At 43.0% G+C, this 23,154-nt stretch overlaps 1 protein-coding gene across 4 annotated transcripts in view; it reads left to right on the plus strand.

Moving 5' to 3' along the window:
• Positions 1 to 5,119, plus strand: part of LOC128747961 (unconventional myosin-XVIIIa-like) — a 90,645-nt gene extending 85,526 nt beyond the window's left edge. For all 4 annotated transcript variants that reach the window (XM_053846249.1, XM_053846252.1, XM_053846251.1 and 1 more), the window contains one exon: positions 3,932 to 5,119. Coding sequence is in view for 2 of the 4 variants with exons in the window: in XM_053846252.1 (XP_053702227.1) it covers positions 3,932 to 4,019 (88 nt within the window). In the remaining 2 variants the exon portion in view is untranslated. The remainder of the gene's footprint in view (positions 1 to 3,931) is intronic.
• The last annotated feature ends 18,035 nt before the right edge of the window (positions 5,120 to 23,154 follow it).

The raw sequence follows: 23,154 nt of genomic DNA on the forward strand, positions 1-23,154 counted from the left end.
TATTCAAAGCCTTAGTTTTAATTTACCGTCATTAACTTCAGTAGGCGCCGTACAGAACACGCACTTCTGTCCTAAGCTCATCAAAAGAAAATTAAATTCTGGCATCATCAGCTCGTGTACATTGCTTTTAATAACCGGATGATCTTAGCCCTGTGTTTTGTGAGTGTGTCGGCTGGGGGCTCATGCGTCACTGGGTCTAGCTCAGTGTTTTTCAACCTTTTTCTAGCCACGGCAGCCTTGGTTCAATGAAAAAATCCAGAGGCCCACCACCAAAGGAACCTGGGCCAAAGTTCACTTGTGCTTAAAGCCCTATTCATTTGTGAAAAACTGCATCTATTGACACTCTGTTGTTATTTTGCCAGAAACAAATAGAGAAAATGTATTTGTTTATTTTTATCACTTTATCTCTTTTGCATGATTTTATTGTAGTTTTGAGTTTCCAGACAAATCCTTAGCATTCTTTGCCTGAACTTGCTTCGTAAGAACAATTATTCCTTCTCTCTTCACATTTATTTTGTTGTGCATTTAGTTTTTCGCCAACTTTTAAACCACAAAGCCAGTCCATGAGTATCAATAAAGTTTTGAAGTGAGACGTCATGTTAGCCGTTAGCTCTGTTAGCTCTGCGGTGCAGACAGTCTTTGGAGTCGCGGGTCTGACAAGGATCACTCCCTCCATGGTTCTGGGGTGAAAGTGTGTGGTCAAGTTAGAGGAGCATCAGGTTTAAAAACAGCTGGAAGTTGCGCATGAGAGCGGCTTCTTGTCTGCGAGTGTGTGGGAAGAGGAGCGACGCGCACCACAATAGCGCTGCTTTGACTGACGGACTGATCAGTGCAAACACACTGGAGCGCTACAGTAGAGTGGAGAGAAAGAATGTCAGCGAATCCATGTGATCTGCTCACCTTGGTTGCTCGTCAACACCTTCTAATTGTCATGATTTAATGTCATCATATCACCCACCTCTGTCTCTGGACACATGAGGTGAAACTGGATCATTTTCCCACGGCACACCTGGCACTCTCTCTCACAGCACACTAGTGTGCTGCGGCTGCCCGGTTGAAAAACGCTTGTCTAGACTACCACAAGAATCCAGTTCATATTTCTGTTTGAGAAACTGTTGGTGATGCTGCTCTTGTGTGGACGTGATACAAAATAAAATCTTCATTGGCATTATCTGGCACAACACATTATAGCTGCATCATCAGCACAGTTCTTAAACACTCTCGTAGAGAGACCCTGTGACGGACGTTTCTGAGCAGGGTTCAGTCGTGCATCGTCAGGGATGTTATTTAAGGTCATGCATACAGTGTCGCCAAGGCGATTCAGCAGACCTCCTGCTAACAGTATGCAGTAGGGAGCAGCAGGTTCTTTAACCTTTGATCTTCTGAAGCACGCAGATGTGCATATTTATTATATAAGTGGTCGCTTCAATATATGGAAAGACCAGTAACTGACTTGAGGCATAGAGAACCTTTTTTGGTTCTAAACGTCACATGAAGGACATTGACCACATCATGAATGAGATTTCCCTAAAAATGAGTAACTGCCACTCATTTTAGGGAAATTTAATACTCACAGAGATTTTTTTTAACCCATTGTTATCTCCCTGCACTTATGATAAGTTGTATTGTAGTACTTAAGACTGGTCTCGGGTCTGAAGAGCGGCCACTGGACCACATTTTCAAAATCTCAGTCTTGTCTTTAATGTCATCACGTGCTCGACCAGTCAAGACCTTAGCTCATTGTCCAATACCTCAAATGTGTTTATTTCCAGACCAATGCAGTTCTGCAGTTTTGTTCTTGAAACCCACTACCTGAATGCCAATTACATGGCCATTGGTGAACCTCTTCCATTTACATCAAAGATGTGTGAGAAAAGAGAGCTGCAGGTCAGGAAAGCACTGATGTCATGTACTTAAACATGTATTAGGGGTCTCCATCTGTCCATTTGTAAATAGAACAACTCCAAAACAGGCAGACTTCCAAAAACATTCAGTGTTAGCTAACTTATGAAACTGTGTGTTCAGTTTGGCTGCAGTCTTGGCCCTCCTTTGTCTTGGAATGGATTCTCTCTCGCCCCCTTGCAGTATTGGTCCTGGCTCAAGGGGCCACACACATAATAATATGGCTTTTTTTGTCCTGATTTTGCCCGACCAAGGATGGTAAACATCATGAAGAGAATCCTCATGTCTGTGTATTAACAGAGAATTTGTCAATATAATCGTTTCTAAAACGGTCGGGAACTGACAAATGTGAAAGAGGTTGAACATTTAGGACCAAAAATCTCTATGTGGGTGGGGAAAGTCGACTCTTCCCGACCCGAACTGTGAGGTGGAACAGAGTGTCAAAAAAGTGATCTGGCAGAGAAACAAGGAGGGACAGAAGGATGTTTTGAGATTTCTTGAATTGATGGCAATAAAAGCTCTAGTTTTTTGTCATTATAGAAGTAAACATCACTCTAATCTTCAGCTGCCCTCAGCCAGTCCATGCCTTATTATGTCTGGGTGACGCACTTTAGTTCTGAGAGGAGCAAACGTGATACTGTAATTTAGTTATAAAAAAACAATACTTAATAAAAACAGTTGTGTTTTTCACTTACTGTGATGTCTCCACCTTGTTTTATCACATGTGATCTCACAAGATTTCTGGTTTGGAGGATGTGATTCTGGACTACTTTTTATCTTTGTCTGTGCTGAAGATTTAGAAAATCTTCATGTATGTGGCCCTTTTAAGTCTCAGGTTATGTGGGCTTAACATCAACTCAACGTTACGGGTTAGCATTTGAAATATTATTGGTAGCATTGGGACAGCAGGGAGCAGCAGAGTTCTGAACCTTGCTTGCACAACAGGCACAGTGGACAGACAGGTAAATGCTGACAGTTACATGACATTGCAGAGGTCGCACAAACACATACATTCCAACCAAACCCTTTGACTGAAGCAAGCATGTGTGAGGTGGAATGTTGTTTGGTTGAAAACAAACATAAAAAAAGTTGGATATCCCGTTCATCGTTTAAAAGCCGGCTCTGGTTGGCACACAGCATCAAAGTGAAGGCTGAACTCTATATGAGGTAACCTTTATGAACCCTCCCTAGAGCTCCCATCTGTGCTTCACATTTCCTTTCAGGGAAATATCACTAAAGCATAGATGAAGACTGAGGCTCACATCTTTGTAGAGAGTATTTGAAACACGCTCACATGGGTTTTAATCAGCGAAAACCCTGAAGTTTATGGCTCAATATGGAAGCTGAAATGTTGTTTTTTTGTTATTCAATACTCAAGGCTGCTCTGCTTGTGGAGCAATTTTAAAATGACATCCAGATGTCAAAGTTTCAGACAGCGTGTCGCAGAAGATGACGGAGGGCCACTAGAACCTGCTGAAATTAATCTGCAAAGCAGTCCTTCTTACAAAAAACACTTTCATAATTGCCATGGAAACAGTCATAGAGCAGCAGCTAGAGGTGGACTTCTCCTCAGAAATTTGTGACCGCAGCAAACTTTTCTCCATCTGCACCGCACTCATCTTCTCCTCCCTCTTTGACTGTTGTCCAGCCTCCTCTGATCAAACCAGGAGTCATCTACTGGAAGGAGAATGTGTCATGGCCTGGCAGCCATCTTGTGTGCTGGCATTCAGGGGAGATGAGTTTTCTAATGGCAGCCATCTTGGGATTCTGTGGAGGGAAATGGCGCTCACCCACTGTGTCCCTTGTGACGTGACAGAGGCAATCATCGCAGCTGCCAGACGTTCATAGTGACAGCAGCACAAAGAAGCTCTAGTGAGAAGAAACAATTCTCACCTCTGAGTCTGAGATCTAAAGTCGCATGAGAGTGGTGTGATCACATGGTTTCAGCGTCAGCTGAATAGCAGTATAAGCGGGAATTTTGGATGAAATAATGGACGAATATTAACGTGTGTGTGTGTGTGTGTTTCAGCCCGCACACAAACCCTGGCAGATCTGTTGAAGAGGAGGAGATGGACTGCAGAGACAGTGAAACCACGCTGGCACAGAACACGTCGTAACCCAAGCTCGGCTCACCATGTGCTCTCACTGATACCCACCGCACAGGAGGGACACATTAAACCGCCACATCCCAGCCAGCCACCGAAGCCTGCCGTCTCTGGAGAGATGACAGAGGAAGCAGACAGAACATTATATTCTTATCCTTTCATTTCTGTCATATTTAACGCACACTTTTTTCAACGCTATAGAAGTTAGCAAGAGGAGCTAAAGGACGTTCCTGTGAACTGCGTCGTGTGCCAGAGCTGCTTTTCAGGCAAATGTAAGCATCCCTGCGTGCTCTCTTCTGATAGCTCTGCCGAGAGGATTTAGATAAGCCTGCTGTGGCTGTACTTCTCAGAGGAAGTCTGACCAAATATTAGGACGCCTCTTATCTTCTTCCCATTAGTCCGTACGGTCATGGCCAGAGGAATTAAGTCCCCTTTAATTACCAAGCTGTAAGTTTGTGCGTCTTCATGCCGCTGAAAGGGATCCAGATAGAATCGAGCCGGGCTATCGTGCGGAATCAGGCTCGCCGTCGCTGAGGAACTATACCTTTTTATTCATTTGTTTAGAAGATGAGCTTGTCTAGGGAATTAGTACGACCTTTTTAAGTGTTCTTTTTATTCATATTTATTTAGAACTGACATTCAAGAAGTCAGACACAAACATTTGATTTATTTATTACATTTTAATAGATATGAAGTAAACATAATTAAGAATAAAAAATCTTTAAAGTAAGGAGGTCATTCAACACATAAGGGATAATAAGGATGTTAAAATGTTAAAATATGTTATGGCCTCCAGTGTGGAAAGGTCGATACTCTAGAGTGTCAAGTCAGAGATTATGAACGCTTCCAAACTGTGCACTGATGAGCGTCATACGTGGATGTGGTGAATCGAGTTTTTCACCAACATGCTGTTTTCTTTTTGACTCATTTCTTAGCTGTAACTGTGATGCACGTTTTCATTGAAAATCTGCCTTATGTGCTGTTTTGAATCCCACTGAACGCTCATGAGTTTGATATTTAGATTTGCAATTTGACTTCACTTGATGGATGCTCTCTCTCTCTCGCTCTCGTGCTAATTGAAGCTGTAAAATAATGACTTTGCTTTCAATAAATAACAGATTACACATTTCAGCGTGTCAACTATGTGAAACTCTGTACATCAGGATTAATGAGCACTGGCATCAATCAAAGTCCAGCATGACGGAGCCTGAGGGATCTGAGGGAAAGTGACTTAGTGAGCAGAACGTGGACAAGTCACACAAAGGTTTGCTTGAATTGGTTTGGTCCTGGTGAAAGCCCAGCTTTGGTTCACTCGTGGGACGGATGCACCCAGTGTGTGTCATGTTATTATTGTTGAAATTCCCCACTGTGGGACTCAAAATATAGTCTAATCTCATTGGTGCGATGCTCCATGGACTGGTCCGCCTTGGCCAACCTGTCTTGGAAGTGTGAGAACATGCCGTAGCTCGCAGGGGCAACGTGAGCCACATAATTGCTTGCGCTGACAATGGGAACAGTCATTTTTACAAGCGCACTGGAGCGACGACGCTGCGTGGAAGTGTAATCTGATTGAGGTTGTTGCTTGGAGGCAAGAGGTCAACAACATGATTGTTCAAAGCGGTGAACAGCTGTCTGTATTCAACATCTTCAGCTGCTCGAATCAGTCATTATTTGGAGATCTTTGAAGCTGTGTTTGCATGACTTTTTTCACAAATTAATATTTCTAAAAATTCAACAAAATATAACTTTGCTTGAAAGTGTTTCAATTGAATGTTTTTTTTACTCCATTAGAATCTCATTCTTTGACATTTTGCTGGCACTATTACAGTTGCAATAGCTACCTTTGAAAAAAACAAAAAAAAAACCAACAGATGATAGCTCAGAGGCAAAATGTGCCCTGTGATGTGTAATTGTAGATGAAATACTTTCCATTCTGATTTTGGATAGATTTTAATCTGGAAGCTGTTGAAAAACTTCAGGAAAGTGTAAAAAATGAGCGAAATTGTATCAACAGTAGTGTAAGTCTGAACAGTGTCTGCATTTTCTCAAATGTGTTGTCTTTGAAAAACAATTTCACATTATTTTTAAACCAAGAGTGCTACAATGAGGACCCTGTTTCATGAAGCCTCATCAACCCATCACTACTTGGAGGCCACTAGTTACTTTTGAACAAGGTAACTAGTAACTGTAACTAAGTTACTAATTTAAAGTAACTTGCCTAACACTGTGTATAATATTTGGCAAAACTACTGAAAAACTACATTAATGAAACCTCAGATTATTTAGAAACCAAGAATGCCATCTACTGAGCTAAAAAAATTAGGACAGTCTCATGAAACCTTTTAACCGAGCCCTTGTAACTTTTCTCAAAAATTAGGCAGTAAATATTCCATTAAGACTCTGATATGGATGGATCTACCCACAAACACCTGGGTGGCGCTGTGTTCAAGCCGGTGCAAGTAGTGTAGTAGACTGTGATGAAACTTTCATGCCAAGGCATATTACATGTTCTTTCAGCTTCCATTAGGTTCCCTAAATAGTTAAACATGCTGCTGTGATTAAAACGTCTCCATGTCTTTTTTCCCTCAGCTTTGTTGCTGTCCAGACGCATTTATATGGCTATTGCTATAATTGGCCTGGCAGAAGGCAAAAGCACTTGTTCAGTGATTATGATTTAATATGAGTATATCTAAATTTCACTCCATCTGAAGCGTGCCGTTTGTGCTGTAAAGAAAAGGCTAATCTGCATTTCATTTCTCTTTTCTTCAGATATGAATATTAATGTAGAACACCGACAACTTTGATGCAAGTGCTTCAGAAACACTTCTCGTATGAAGAATTGCACTGCAAGTTGCCCCCGAGTTGAGTCGCGTCTGTGCCGCTTACTTTTCTATTCTTGTGGCTCAATCTGAATATAATGAGGGTGACTTTGATGTATTTTAGTCAATAAACTCAGCTGTTTGTTTGCATAACTCACGCTGTCTTGAATATGTATACAGAAATAATTCATTCATTTTGATTTCACCGTTGTCAAAGCCGAAGAAAAAGCCAGAGAAAAAAGAGCTCGCAGAGTTTCAGCAAAACAATTCTCTGATGTGTTTGATTAATTTTAGCTCCTGTAGCTGGGAGCTGCTTCGCATCACCCACATCCACTTCCCCCGGGAGGCCGCGTACGAAACAAACAATTCGTGGAAATTAACCAGAGTTTTTCCACACCGGGGTTGTTCATATAACTCCTGCTCGGCTGCACCGATCCCAACCAGGCTCGGGGCAAACTCAGGAGGATCAAACACTGAAAGCAAGCTGAGTCTTCCTCCTTACGTCAAATCCTATTCAACATTACCCAAGATTATCCAGATTCCGGGAGATTGATGTTTTACCACCTTAGTTGACATTCATTGCTTGACTGAATCCCCAACTTATCCGACCAATCTTCAATCGTCATGCCGGCACACAACCTGTTCCGCTCCTGCTTCTCTCCGGCCCTCTGTGTGGCTGCTTAAAGGCTTTTCCTGGGAGTGACAGATTAAATTCTGGGCCCGGTGATACCTTTTTTTTCTTTTGGGCGGCAAATGCTGTTTCACAAACCACTGGAGCAGGAAGTCATTAGCCTCGACTAAGCTAAACAAGTGTGTGTTTACCGAAGCGACGTCTCAGTTGGTTAAAGGTTTGGTCCAATACGGTGGACGTCTGAGTAATTGCAAATCTGAGACTGGCTCAGGGTTTGTTCATCAATCAATGTTGAATCATGGAGCAGATAGTGACGGGTCCCAACCAAGGGGTCTTCTGTCAGCCAACGTGGGCTCCATCTTCTGCTTTAATTACGTCGTGTAAATGCGTAAATGCACCTGCTGACGCAGTAGAGTCTGTTCATCTATCTGTGCCGTCTCAGAGTTGGTGGTGCCTTGCGCTGCCCTGGGCCTGTGCAGTCACTGAAACCATTTATCGGCAAGACTTGAGCTCCAAAAGACAACACCGGGGCTGATTTATTGACCAGTTCTGAGACTTTTATTTTCATTGTTGCGGCAGAAAATGCTTGATTTTGTGGAAAATTAAAACAAAAATGTGTTTGTGGAACGGCATGATGGGCAATAAGGACCTTGGTAAAGTAGCTTGTAAAAAAACTAGTGTCAGTTTTTAGCCTAAAACAAGCTCCAGGCTGCAATGATTTTAATAAGATATGCTTTATTTGAGAAAAGCAATGAGTAGTTCAAATGCACACACACACACACACACACACAATAAATAAATAAATATGTATGCTGAATTAAAAAAGTGATGACAGAATATTTTGCGTTTTTACAATGATGTTCTGTGAGCAGTTTTCTCATTGTTTTGTTCCGGAGCTCCTCGCTAGGGCGGAGACTTACGGACGTTTGGATGGGCGGAGTCTGAGAGATAAAGGTGGAGGATGTTTGTGTGTGTGACTGGTGTTGTTCAGCAGCTCTTTGATCCAGCCAAGTAAAACAGTAACTGCAGATATGTTCCACAGGGTCGGGATGTAGAATGTCAGAAATAGAGTCGAGCGAGGTGGATATTAAGGTCAGCCATGTTTGTTTATACAGTGGTACCTGGGTTCGCGACCACAATCCATTCCAGACGGCCGTTCGAGAAGCAATTTGTTTGAAAATCTGAATAGATTTTTCCCATTACAATGAATGTTCCAAGCCTTAAAACAGGCTTTTGTAGGAGTGAATGTAGAGTGTCTGCTACAGGTGCGCTGTTCCTCTATGTGTGTGGCCGCTGCATGTGGGAGGGGTTGCCGAGTGAGTGACGTCTCTCCAGAAGTGAAGAGGTGCCCGGTGCGTGTCCAGCTCTGAATGTGCGCTTCTGTGCAGTTTGGCTGTGACAAAGTAATAAACCAAGTAAAGCTCTGTCCCAGACTCGCCTCATCCCTGTCTTAGCTCCAGCCGACAACAGGACATCAAACCCTGGAGTGTGCGCTCCAGCACCTCCCCTGTGACACTCTACCACGGTCCAGTGCGGAGACAGGAAAGGTTTTACACCTCAATATGAAGAGTAAACAGTCAGTAAATGTAGCTAACGGGACACGTCTGCATACAGAGGCTGGGTTATACACAGTAACAAAGCACGTCGTGGGTCAGCTGATCGGTCCGCGCACGTTATGTTTTTTCCGGCTTTTTTCGGGGGCGTTCGGGTTCTGGATTTTTGTTCGAAAACCAAAACAAAAAATCTCGAAGTTGTTGTTTGAACAATTATGAATTGATTCAGAATGGTTCATGTCCCTTGGGGGCCATAATTGTGGGCAGATGTGAGCGTTTGGTGTCGCACCTGACTCCATCTCAACCAGGTAAGAGTGAATGATGATGATGTCCATGTCATGTAACGGGATGGGCGAAAGGAGACTGAAGTGATTGGTGGTATCTGCGGGAAAGTCGTGGTTATTGGACAAACTTGCAGCGTCTCACAGAACTCCTCGGGATTGGTCGAAATTCCGATTGCAACATTGCGGTTTCCTGAAGAGAATGACTGACGATGTACACATACAAAGTCATTCAGAGGGATGCAAATGGTTCATATGTTTACCACAATTAATGTGCAATTTGGGGCGTAAGGTAAGCAAGTTCTGGAAGGAAAAAAATAATGCTGAAGTAACGTGCAGTAGCGAGGCCTGCTATAAAGTGAGGCTTAGAGCTGGTAGCTCCGACACAAAGACAAGAATCAGATTGGAAGTGGTGGAGTTGCAGATGCTCCGGTTTGGAATGAAATTTTCATTTAGAAGTGAGTATATCAGAGGGGCAGTTTGGAGAGGAAGTTCCAGACTTTTGGATGCATGGAGAAGACAAACCTGTAAACGTGGGACAAAGAATGCTAGTTATATCACATAAAAGAAAGAGAGGAAGATGAGCATTGGATTCATGGATGTGATAAAAGAGGACATGAAATGACAGGAGGATGTGGGCTGGCTGTGGCAACCCCTGGTGGGAAATGCCAGAAGATGACGAAGAAGAAGCTGAAGTTTTTATTTTTACTTTTTTGTGGGATTTGCCTGTCTGTAAACAGATCAAGTTAAAAATGATCATCATATAACAACGGAACAGGTTTGGTGCGAGAAGGGCCATCTTGCAGTAAAAATTCAGCTTCATATTGAGAAATGTTTTTGTCAGTCTTTGTCATTCATCTTAATGGCATCTTAGCACAGTGCCTTAAATCAACATAGAGATAAGGACTAGTAAGGACTATAAGGACTAGAATGTGGCAGTGTTCACTTTAGTGCTGGTATAATGTCTGCAAATTAAACCCTAAACCTGAATGTTATAATACTGAATGAAGCTTCATGAAACAATGTCCTCACTTTCTCACTAGATGGCACTGTCTGCTCTGTAATGTTTTGCTTTACAAAGCCATTTTAGTGAAACCTCAAACCAAGAGCGCCACCTACTGCGCATTGAAAATGAGGACTCTGTTTCATGATGCTTCATTAGCCAACCTCTGCTGTGCAAGCGCACAACTTTTCCTGTTGGCCAAAACAATTTTTGAAACATTTAACCTCGCAGGTCACTCAACTCGTGGTACAAGTGGCAAGCCCCAGTCGCTTGTTGGGCGAGTCAGAGAAGCAACATCATGACAAGCGTGAACATAGGGAGTAGGGATTTTCCGATTTGACAGGGCCAATCACATGAGAGAATTTGCCGTACAAACATCAAGTATGGCCAACACTACATTCACCACCTGCAACACTCCCTCGTCCACCTTGGCAACTCAGGCTAACACAGCAAACAGTGAAACCACGGTATTATTTAACTTGTTGTCACTCTGTGCCACTGCCTTTCGAAAGCATACATGGCTTTAAAAAAAGGTTAATACTGGTGTCCCCTCATCTACTTGTCATCTTGACAAAAAACACAAAAACAAAAAACAAATCATGAATCAAGGTATCATGATACAGTATTGCAGGGTTGATGGAACAGTGTCCTAATTTTTAGATGTCACTAGATGGCGTTCTTGTTTTAGAAATGATGTGGTTTCATTGAATTAGTTGTTCAAGTACGAACATTATCCAGCAGACAGTGCCATCTGGTGGCCTCTGAGAATCAGGACACTGTTTCATGAAACCTCATGACCCTTCAATACCGTGTGACAAAATCTCATCTACCCATCACTAGTAGCCATTGAAAGAGGATGAAGAATCCTACGGAGAGACACTGGACAGATGCTAGGATGCCCTCCTCAGGTAGTAGTGGGCTTCATGGGTAGCTATTGAGAAACGACTCCTCTTGGAAGAGACTTGAGCTGAGCAACAGTTATGAGAAGATCGCCACCACTCATGGCACTGAGACAAAGAATCACAAGGATGCAGGAGTAGTTGGGTTGGCCTGCTCATAATGGAACACAGATACCACTAGCCTGTGAGCGGGGCGGGCAGTGTAGGAGTCCTTCACCCTCAAGTCTCAAGTGGGTCCAACTGTTCAATGAGATCTCAATGACATTTGTTCTCATCATATGACACCCGCCTCCAACAGGGAGAGAATTAGCAGCGAACAACACTTGCTCAATATGAAAGCGGTGACAGTCGGGAGGCATGTTTTAAGCTATGCCATGACCCCTGCCCGACCCTCATCGCCCCGCGCCGGAGGTTAACTCATCTTAAACACTAATGCAGTGGCGACATTTGAAGGAGCAAACAAAAGTTTGACTGACTTCAAGCTGATTCTGCGTCTCTAAAATTCTGCTCGCGTGGACAAATCTGCACTTGTTAGAATTTCAAAACAGATGGCAAACAGTCAATCGGAGTCAGAGCTGAAAATAATTTGTTGTGCCAGTTCTCTTTCATGCATACGGAACAGTATTTGCCAAGGAGCTGCACATACTTGACCTTGGTTGGAGGTCGCCCTGCCAGGCAGGTTGATAAACGGGCATTGTCGTGATGAGGACCAGTTTATCTTCCTCTTTCTAGAGCGGCTTTTTTTCTGGAAGCCTGCTGTCAATAAAGCTGTGATTGGAGGCACTGGGACACCGCCTGCAGGGACCAGGTGAGAAGGCTGCTTCATTTGCAATTCTAAGATGATCCAGCGCAGCAGCGTCTGCTGTCTTTGTTTGCACATATTATTTCCACTCTAATGAACTCTGTGCGGCGGTGAGCCCTTGTTACGGGGCTCAGAGGTGGCCTCAAACACTGTTTACATCTTGGTCTTTGTTTGGCCTGAGGAACTGTGAAATCATTTCCAATAAAAGTCAATACATTTAAACATCCAGAGCAGTATGAAAACTCTCAATATAAGCAGCGTCTTCTATTCAAGCTCACCATAAAAACGCTTTTTAGAAATTGTGCAAGTAGCAGGAGGGGTTTGTGAAAAAGCACCAGTGTTGGACGTGTGTGTGTGTGTGTGTGTGTGTGTGTGTGTGTATCGCCTGTCCACAGTCTGTTGGTGGCCAAGTCCTCCTGCTGTGTTCAGAGCCAGAGAAGCTCCTGCGGTCACCAGTGCGTGTGGGTGTTAGTCGGACCTGGCTGTTGTACGAGGCTTTTGAAGATGTTTTTGTACTTACAGAAAAATCCCTTCTGTCATCTGGCTTTTAAATATCCATAAACGGGTTTGAATATATTTTTAATAAGTGAAGTTGAACAGGAATGAACTCAGGAATGCCTTTGTCTCATAGATATACTGTGTATTGGAGAAATTTTGGTTCTAAAATCGGGAACTATGACAGCGTGTTCTCTCTCTGAGGCTGGGAGCGTGTCTCCTCAGTGGAGCTTAGTGCAGACCACTCGCTGGTAAGCAGTAACAGGGCGGGGGGCCGGGGGAGCTGCTGCTCCTGGGCAATATTGGACTTATTCACTCTTATATGTGCAAACAAAGCCAGAACCTTGTGAGATTCAGCGCCAGAGTCTCTCAAACACATGCATCAGATCAGAAAATCTGAGTCAGTTTCATATTCATCACAGCATTCTGGGGACTGTGTGCACTTTGGTCAAACCTGTAAATGTCACCTCCTGCAGAAGCTTTATCATCCACATGGGTAGATGACTTTCCTCTGGTCAGAAATGACTTCACTAAAACAGCTTATATAGACTGACTCGCACAGAGGTAGATAGTGGCGAGCTGAGCAGGAAAAATGTGTCCCCATTGTTTAAGAAATGATGTGAGGTGTCACTGAAATAGTTGTTCAAAGCCAAAGCCATCGAGTGGCCTCCGAGGATGAGGACACTGTTTCATTAAACCTCTTCGGCACATTGCATTCCAAGGCTGGTTAAAGTGTCAACACTATTGAGCACCTTGAAGACTGAAGGTGAACATAAAATAAAATAAACAAAACATCAAATGAATTAGCAAATTTACAGAAACATGGCACGCAATGACATGAAAGAGTGAAGGACACTAGTTCAGATCGAAGCTGTCTGTATGCAGTATGAAAAGAATGACTATTAATGGAACTCAACAGACGACCTCACATGAAAGCCCAAAGAAGTATTCAAAAGAAGGCACATTCTCCACAAGTCTAATCTCCTCCAGCAGGCTTCCAAAGTCGAGGCGCCCTGATGGAAAAACTAGGTGGGATAATATATATTGTGAGGGGTAATGCATGAGCGAGAGAAAGACGCCTCTAGTCCCTTTCTGCACCGCACTGGAAATTCTTTTTAGTGGCTTCAACCTTCTGCTACTAGAAGCTTAATATCAGCTGGACAGCAAGGTGGGGCTGTGGTTTGAGCTGCAGTCGCACAGCAGGAAAATTCTGGGTTCAAATCCAGCTGCAGGTGAGTGTGGGTGCCTTCAGTGTGGACTCCCCCGTGCTTGCTTTTCACCCTGGTTCCCTCCAACACAAGGCAAGGTTGGCTGGAGCAAAAGGTTTTCTCTGTTTGTCTTGGAGTGGATTTTAAAGGTTTCTTTTCAAGTGGACAATGCATCTAAACCGGAGTTTGGTGGCACGTCAACTGTAGTTGAGGCAGTGCAGACCTTCAACAATTTCTGGATCAAATATGAACATAGGCTGAATATGTATGTTGCTTAACACATTTCTTTTTCAGATATACGTTGCTCCATATTACATATATTTCTTTAAATATACATTCAGATATTTCTCTCATATATTGGACATTCCAAATATATAAAGTAAGCTGAAAGGGTTGCCGTAGTCCAAACATGTGACGTCACGTCTTGTCATTGCTTTGGATTCCAACAGTCCTTACATTTAGAGCAGATGGAACCATTAAAAAAGACGAGAGCTCCATGAATCCAAGCTCCGCCCCTTCAGGAGAGAGTAGATGATGGTATTGCCGCTATTCAGTTTTCTGTGGAGTCATTTTAAACAATATACAGCTGGTCGCAACAAGCTCTAGCAGAAAAGAGAGATCATGAAATTCCCCCACACTGTCCCATTTTTCATCAATATTTATGTGATTTATTTCACTTGGTGTGTGATCGAGCCAAATGGCGCTGTCCATGGTACTGGTTTCACTTGTGGCGACTGTGAGAGAAACCATGTCAAAGCCCTTCTGTAATGCACTCTGCACTGATTGTTTGCTGGACTGAACAATGCTGTGGATGTTACTACAAGTTTCATCCCGAAATGTTGTCATTAAACAAGGTAATTTGGTAGCTAACTTTCAAGTGTAAGTCCAAAAGGCTAAATATGGCAAACAGCGTAAAGCTTCTCAGTACAAAGGAAATGATCCGCTCAAAGCTTAGGAGTGACCCCCATTTTTGGACTAAACTGCAGAATTCAGATGAGCCAAAACGCAATAACAAGCACAATACTCATTTAGGTTTTGACATTCTACTTTGCTTTACTAAAATAAAATAAAATCACACATTTAATTTAACAGCTTGCACCCCCATTTCGCTAGCAAGTCATTATTTCTAGGACCAAATAATTGTTGATATTTAAACCCAAAACACTTCATAGAAACCATCACTCGAGCATCGCGCATTCACACCATGTGGCAGAACCTGCAAACTGAGCTGAGCCACTGTCACACAGGGAGGGTGCTTTTTTGTCTTGGCCAAAATTGAAGATATAAGCTTCTGTTGAGATAAGATTTTACTTCACAGATTAACTACTCGATCACCCATTAAAACTGGAAAGTAGACTCAAGTTTTTGTTGTTACTGGTGAGTCCAGTTTCAACGGTTATGAACTATTGTGAACGGAATATAATAGAAAAGCATTTAACAGGCATCACGAATAAGGTTTTTTGGTTTGGTTTGAATGGGAAAAGGAAACACATATACATACAACACTTGCATATATACAATTAATACTTGCTCCGACTGGTTCTTCAGGGATGGACTTAGCACCTCCTCCTCTCCAAGGTGGGACCTGGGTGATGAATTTTGGTTTCTCTTCCTGTCAGAGGCGGGACTCTCCTGTGGGAGGGCAGGATTCCTCTTCCCCTGGGGTGTGTTCTTGATGAGGCAGTCTTGTAATTCTTCTCCAAGTGTGGCACCTCAGGGTGGGCTTCATGTTAAACCTGCAAGCTAAGCAAAACAATGTGTGACCTGTATCAAATACATAAAATATAGATGATGCTACAAATGATTTCAAGTATGCAACACACACAATCCATGATATAGATGAGCATAGCTTCACAGTATGTAAAAAATATGTTTAAAAAATATTATTTTCCTGAGGAATAAATAACACAATTAACTATATCTTTGCCATTTCTTATAATATTTTTAAAGAACATCTCTATCTTAAACAGAAGTCTTATGATATATATATATATATTAATTGTTAGACACACTGGAAACAAGCAAAAAGTGATTTTCAAAAAAAACTTACATTTCTTTGAATGATTTTCTAAAGACCTTGGTTCAGTACAGTTTTAGCTGTGAATAGTTACAAATAAGTAAATAAATAAAAGACCTCAATAGAATCAGACTAGAGTAAGAGTAATTCACTGTCAAATTCAGACATGAAAGCAGTTACTCAGCGCAACACCAGGGTGTTTGGGTAGGTGCCACCTCGGCTAAGTTAGGATTAATGAGCATAATGCATGATGATGGTGTTGATCAGTGGTCCTCAGACTTGGAGCTATTCCACCACCACATCTGTTCGACCTACAGCCGGGCCACTAAGGCGCTAGTTTTGGTCTGTAATGGCTGCTTCCAAAACCCACACCACGGCATGCGCCCACATCATGAGCTCACAGCGAGTGTGACACTGCAACTTTACTGTCCACAGTAATTAGTGACCACTGTAGCTTAAACAGATGGGAGGGAGGAGGAGGGCGAGGAGGTTTGGGGACGCTCGCGGGAGGCTGCTGCTGATGGCCACACTTTCACTCTGCTCTGATCAATGGAGTGGCAGATTAGAGAATGGCTCCAGAGGAGGCCGTGGCAGCTGCTCGGCACGTCCTGAACGTGTTTGTCTTGGTGTTAACAGAAGGAGAGCGGCCGTATTTCCCTTCGTGCTTCCAGCAGAATTGTAGCAGGGAACTTTATTTTGTCATCAATTAACACTCTTCCCTCGCATCAAGCGCCACCCATGTACCCAGCTTTGTTTCTAATGATCCTTGAATCTCCAGATTGCACTTCCAACCGAGAGGCCGTCATGTTCCCTGAAAGCTGTTGCCAAGCGTCGCCGCCACACTCCCTGCACAGTAGCATCATCCTGGTCTCAGAAAAGACCTCGAGTACATGGCTCCAGAACATTTTTGATTAATTTTCCACTTCACTTCGACATTCAAAGACTTAAAATAAAACTTGCTCAATCCAAAAGGGACTGCAACTTGCGGTGGGCTAAGGACGCACTTAACCAGTCGCTTGGTTACTCTCCAGCTTTGCTGTCACACGCGAGATAAAATGTTCTGGACTTGGTGCCAGGTGGTGACAGCTTGGTGGTCTCACTGTAATAAACCCAATCAACCACCCATCTTCTTTCAGAATTTATGAGCATAACTACAGAGCAGATGGAAGTTGCTCAAGGTTTATTCACATGATGACAATGGCCTCCTAGCCATTTGGCTGCAGAGGATTTCTGGCATCAATTGAAGTCTTTTGGCTGCGGAGATGCCCTGGTGGACACTAACAAACAACAATAAACACTGAATCGCTCATGTCTGAATCAGTCCCATTGACAAGCGGCGCAGACTCAAAAATCCCTGAGTGAAACCTCCTGCGCTACAAAGGTGTCAGCAGAAGGTCAGAGTGTTGACAGCTTTGTGTGAGCCGAAATGATGCCCGGTTACGATCCTGCTCGCGCTGGGCTTAATTGATCCCTAGGTATTTATAGCCCACACCATTGCGTACCAGGTCATGAGTCACCCAGAGCGGGAAAACATTTTTTTGTCCACTATTGAGACACTGAGCTTTAATCCTGCTACATTACAACATTACGGCGGCTGTACTTAGACGTCATACACAGAGTCAATTTAATTCAGAGAGGGCTTTTTCACTTTGACTCCTGTCTATCTATCTATCTATCTATCTATCTATCTATCTATCTATCTATCTATCTATCTATCTATCTATCTATCTATCTATCTATCTATCTATCTATCTATCTATCTATCTATCTATCTATCTATCTGTCTGTCTGTCTGTCTGTCTGTCTATCTATCTATCTATCTCTCTATCTCTCTATCTATCTATGGACCGCCCACATTTGCCTCCATTAGGTGACCTACAGTATAAGGCAGTCAGTGGTGCCCACATCATCCTGGATCTGGCCCCAAGCATGAGTGGCTTTGCAGTAGCCTTTCCTCCGCCTGTGCATTCTCTCAACCAAAACCTGACTTATGTTACGGTGAGATGTGTGTGAGTGTACCTGGTTTAGCTATGCAATTCTTTAACAGTTACTTGTGGGGATATTTTGCTCTCGTGGGGACATTTTTGCTGGTCCCTCACAAGGGTAACTTGTTCATAAAGGACCCTTTGTTGAAACCCGACTGGAAGAGATTTGGTATATAAATAAAGTTTGACTGACTCCCTCCCAACTCGCCACTCGCTTGGCAACGGCGTGTCTAATGCGGAAGCTTTTTTCAGTCTGTCGTGTAAAGTTTGCATCCTGCAGCACATGCACGTTAAAAGGCGTCAACGCCCCGAATTCAATACGATATTTAAAACACCAGCACTTGACGGAGCACACAGAGTTTTCTGGTGCTCATGAAAGTGAAACTGCAGGAACTAGCGGTCACTCGCGACACTCGCCGGTCTGAGCGTGACGTTCAGAACGCGAAGCATATTGCCCAAGAAATAATCATTAATTTCACTGCGCCAGATGAGCAGCCTTTCTCAGGTATCGTTTTAAGACGGAATCAACTGCGGCCGAATCCGCTGCAGTCTTGTGTGTGTCAGCTGCAGCGTTCGCGGTCCACCACCTGAATCTGAAACTTTTGCAACCGTCCAGAGTGAGAACTTTCATGAAAGAGGTTGAAGACAGCTACTTCAGCTGAGTGCTCTCCCTGTCTCTCGGAGCATCCCGAGTTTTTAGAGTCTGATGAGCATGCTCTTTGCTGGCAAAAATATTGAGCTTCGTCACATCAAACCGATGACATCACGGGCGTTTTATTTACCTTTAAAGCGCTCAAATTACGCTGTTTTCACCCGCGGGTCCGCAGCTCTGCTAACAGAGACGATCTACTGGAGGGTGAAAACAGCGCTTTCTGAACACTTTAAATGTAAATAAGATGTGAGGAGTTCATGACTGGAGTTCAGAACATTGGCAAGATTGTTTCATGAGTCAGTCTTGACACTGGACCCCGTTTTCAAAACTAGTACTAGAGGATCGCTAGAAGTGATTCTCATGCATTTTCTGTGGCCCAGACAGCAACAGTGCACCCGCGGCTTACAGACTGGTGCGGCTTATTTGTGACCAAAATCCGTTTTCCTTCTTAAATTTGGTGGGTGCGGCTAATATTCCGGTGCGCTCTGTAGTCCGGAAAATACGGTACTCAAAATATTCCTCTAATGCATATGTAAAGTACAGTGTGATTGAAACCCAAAGTTTTAGAGCAGAGGGCACCATCTTGTGGCCAGAGAAAATGAGAACATTGTTTCATGAAACCTGGCACATCACTATTGAACATGAACTGCTTAGTGTGAAACATAGATGAAGAGAAAATGGCATGGTCATGGATGACAAGGAGAAACACTGAAACAGAGTGGCATGTCGACTATTTACAGACAAACAAACAGCCGATGTAAATGACTTGATTCCAGTTTCTTGTTCAGTTGCAAAATGAAAGGCATTTCTTGCTCACATCTTCACTCCAGAACCCAAGACCCAATTTCTCTTTCCCACAAACCCCAGTGAAATTGGATGAAGCAATTTGAAGCTGGAGCCAATTGGACGAACTTAAACAGTTATTCGGAGAGCCAATCGGCATCCAGCAGCGCTCTGTCGAATGGAGATAAACAGGCTCGGAATAGATATTCCCAAAAATGCTTACTCTCAGATGTATCTCTGAATTGACGATTGGAGACTGAGCCAGTCAGGCAGGATACTAATGTCGCCCCCGTCATTTAGCAGGATTCATCTCGCTGCCCATGTGGGACAGAGTCTGAGTGACAAGCCTCTGACATTTACAGTCTCACGGCACCAAAGTGCGGAGCAGCAGGCCGGGATCAAAATGGGATGGCAGAGGCTGGCCTGAGTCATCATTAGTGAATGTCACATATATGCCGCGTGGATGTAAGATTTTTCTGAGTCTTTATCGCTCACTTATCATTACTGTCATTGACATTTCTTCAGGGTTGGATAACATTGTCCATCATGAACGTTTGCTCAGGTCTCAATCTAATGATTCAGACTGTTAGCGTGTTCAAGTTTTTAGTAGTTATTCTAAAAAATGGAGAGTCAGATGCTAAACTGCTAGCCACATGCTAAAAACAGCTACCTAGTGAAGTTCGGATCCTCGATCCATTGTTGGAAGGACTCCTTTGATTTTGATTTGATTTTTAATTAACTTAATCTGAGCTGTCCCAGCAGGGTCTTTGGGAACTAGAAAAACAGGGCTCTGACCCACACAGACAACATCGCTCTTCCTCAGCTTCCAAAACATATAAAAGCTATTCATCTTTGCGTGAGGTAGGCCAATGTGAGGCCAATGTTACCAAAACAGTAGTGATGGGTAGATGAGGTATCATGAATCAGTATTCCAGGTTGATGAAGCCTGAAGTCCTGAATTTCACAGGACACTGTCTCTGAAAACGGTGCATTGTTTCATGAAACCTCTCCAACCCATCTCTGCAAAACAGCACCGGTCAAGAACCATAGTATGTCGTGAAATCGCAAGACTAATCTTCCTGATAAATATAAACCCGTGTTTTTGTCATGCCTCTGTCACTATCCAAATAAAAACAATTCAACATGGCGTCTCTGAACCTGCACTACACAAACTTTTCACATTGAAAAACTGAAGGAAAAAGTCTCCAGGTGTGTTCTGAACCAATATAATAGAAAATTATTATGAGAAAATTCTCTCCTAGATTCACATAAAGCAGTACCTATTTCGATCAAAGAGAGACAGTTTAAAAAGCTGTTCAGACACCCAATGACAGAAGAAAGTTGATCAGACTGCAACATAATGACGGGAAACGTCTGGAGACGTCTCCACTTCTGCACTCAGAAAAAAAAAAAAACGTCAAAACAACCCTTTTCCTTTCACTGCCTTCATTTAATTGCGCTCAGAACTCTTTCACAGCACAAGGACGTTCAACCAATTTTCATAACTGCGGGAAGGACTCTACTGAGAGGAACTGTCTGCGGTTTTCAAATTGACAATGTGTTTTGCGTTGTGTTTTGTGTCACATAGCGATCCCGAAGAATAACTTTATTAAAATGTGACAAAATGACACCAGCTGAGCAGAAGCAAACATTTAGTAAAAACAGAAGTGCGAACCAGCTTTGTCTCTTGGCTGTTTATCTTCTCGTCTGAGACTCTTTTCTCTTTCTGAGTCTTTTCTCACAAGACTCAGACATTTTTACTTGATACGCTAGTTTCGAATCTAACTGTGGCCATGCGTTGAAGTGAACCACACCATTTAATGTTTCCTGGAAAAACATCAGAGACGATTCTTGTTAGCTGAGATAAACACAGCACAACTATGAAGCTAAATGTCTGAAGCGGAGAATTGTACATGGAAAGTTTCTCAAAATGAATCAAAAACTTTGAACTCAAATGGCAGCAGCAGAGGGTCCAGACGGAATTCACCTGTACATGAACGGCGATTAGAAGAATGAGATTTATGTGGGCAACGCAGTAACCTGCTCCTCCTTGGGCCCCTCAGGGGGCTCCTGGCTGTTGCGAATCTCAACATGGCTGCTCTAAATTGAGCGATTTGTGTGATGGATGGCCTCTGACATGATGTATTGCTGCTGCCATTCCTCCCACAAGCACGTACGGCTTGTGTTTGGTCAAGTGACCTCCACTTCCTGTGCATCCCAGCGCGTCCCTGGAGTCTTGCTCTGCTGTCGGGCTGTAAATATGATCCATGGGTCTCCAGAGTCTGAGTGATGGAGCTCATTGACAGAATGATGGGAGGCTGAATCGCCTCAATTACAGGGTTTACATGGAGGACACCGGGATTCTGTTGCTTTTTCTCAGACAATGACAAGTTATTATGTAAATGGAATGACATTGAATGAATCCTGGTTTGTGAAATGTTTTTACCAAAGCAAGTGCAGGGAAACCAGTCATAGAATACCTTCACACTTGATGTCTTGGTTTCCTGTTAGTTAAAAACCTCTAGCAGAAGAGGAATACCTAGTTGGAATAAATATTTTGCTAAGTGTCTTGTCAGTCTTCCATCATATGTTCCTCTCATTAGGTGGTTTCCTGTCTTCAAGCAAATGTTATGAAATGTAATGGGTCTTATTTATGCTGAACGTTACGTATGGATCCGGATACGGAGCAGAGCCTTCTGTCCGTGCTCTGTCTTCATTTCATCCGCGCTTCTGCATGTTTCTACAAAGCTTACGGATTCAGACCAAACAGAGAAGTACCACTGGAAACTGTCGGGGGCAGTGTTGTTATTACTACCTGATATTGTTGGATATACACCTCCCGTGTATCTCCGTACAGCTGTTTACCTGCGAGAATGACTACCAAGAATCCAACAAGTTATATCCAAGAAATGTATTCCCTGACAGAGGAGTCTCATACATACGCAGAATTCTGCTTCAGCCACTAAGCCTGACTTAGCCTGAGCAGTAGTCCGGTAGAGCGACAAAAAACTATTTGAGATCTTCACCCCTTTATACACAAAAGTTCTCCACGTGGGCTCCGTCCTCGTCTGATTGGTCCTCCGCCATTGACGCCAGCCGGACCACCGGACCATGACAACGATCACAAGGCATGCTCCCCTCCTCCGGACCCAGGTGGCTCTTATCAGGTCCAGCTCCTTCCAGCCCCGGAGAAGATGGTACTTTCCAACCTCCTCTGTCTGACCTTGGACTCACTACAGCCCAGGATGGGTTCCTAAAAATAGTGGGAAGCTTGGCAAGAAAAAATCATCAATGGACAGCAAAGGACCAGACCAGGATCACATTTGACCATGATTACACATTTAAATTTCAAATGAGAAAGAAATGTGATTAAATTCCAGGAAACATAGCCAGCTGAACACAATCTCCTCTCTTCACTTTATCACCTTGAAACATAATACATGTCATTTGCTAATTCATTCATGTTATATTTTTTGGGATGGTGGTGCTTTTTGTATTTTATTTTACTTCAAACCCACAAACCAACATTTAAAATCTGTCCGGAAAAACAAAACCCTCTCAACAAGGGACAGATATCATTGGAGTTAATCTTCATTCTGCTTCATTTGTCGGTCATGATGTGAAAATTTGAGCGTTTTTATGGTGAAACATTGTACTAAGCCCCCGAACTATTTTGAAATAAAATAAAATACATCCAGTGTACGTGTTTTATTTTTTTTTTACGCCAATAGGCAGCCAAAATAGTGAAACTTTGATGTAACATGTATTGACTTAAATGTGAAAAGAAAAATGAGAGAAATATTCTTCAATATTTTGAAGGATATTTCCTTCAATATTTTAATGAGACCAATAAAATATGACCAACTCGGATGTCTTCTAAAATGATTAGAAAAAAATCCAACTCATTTCCCATCCACGTCTTGTTTGGAAGTGACTGTGTTTATTTGCAGGCTGATTCCAAACATGTTTTTCAACCCGCCAGGTGAAGCTGCAGGTCTCAGACATCTCATTTATTGCCC

Source organism: Synchiropus splendidus, chromosome 17 (genome assembly GCF_027744825.2).
Source record: "Synchiropus splendidus isolate RoL2022-P1 chromosome 17, RoL_Sspl_1.0, whole genome shotgun sequence".
NCBI classification, from domain to species: domain Eukaryota; kingdom Metazoa; phylum Chordata; class Actinopteri; order Syngnathiformes; family Callionymidae; genus Synchiropus; species Synchiropus splendidus.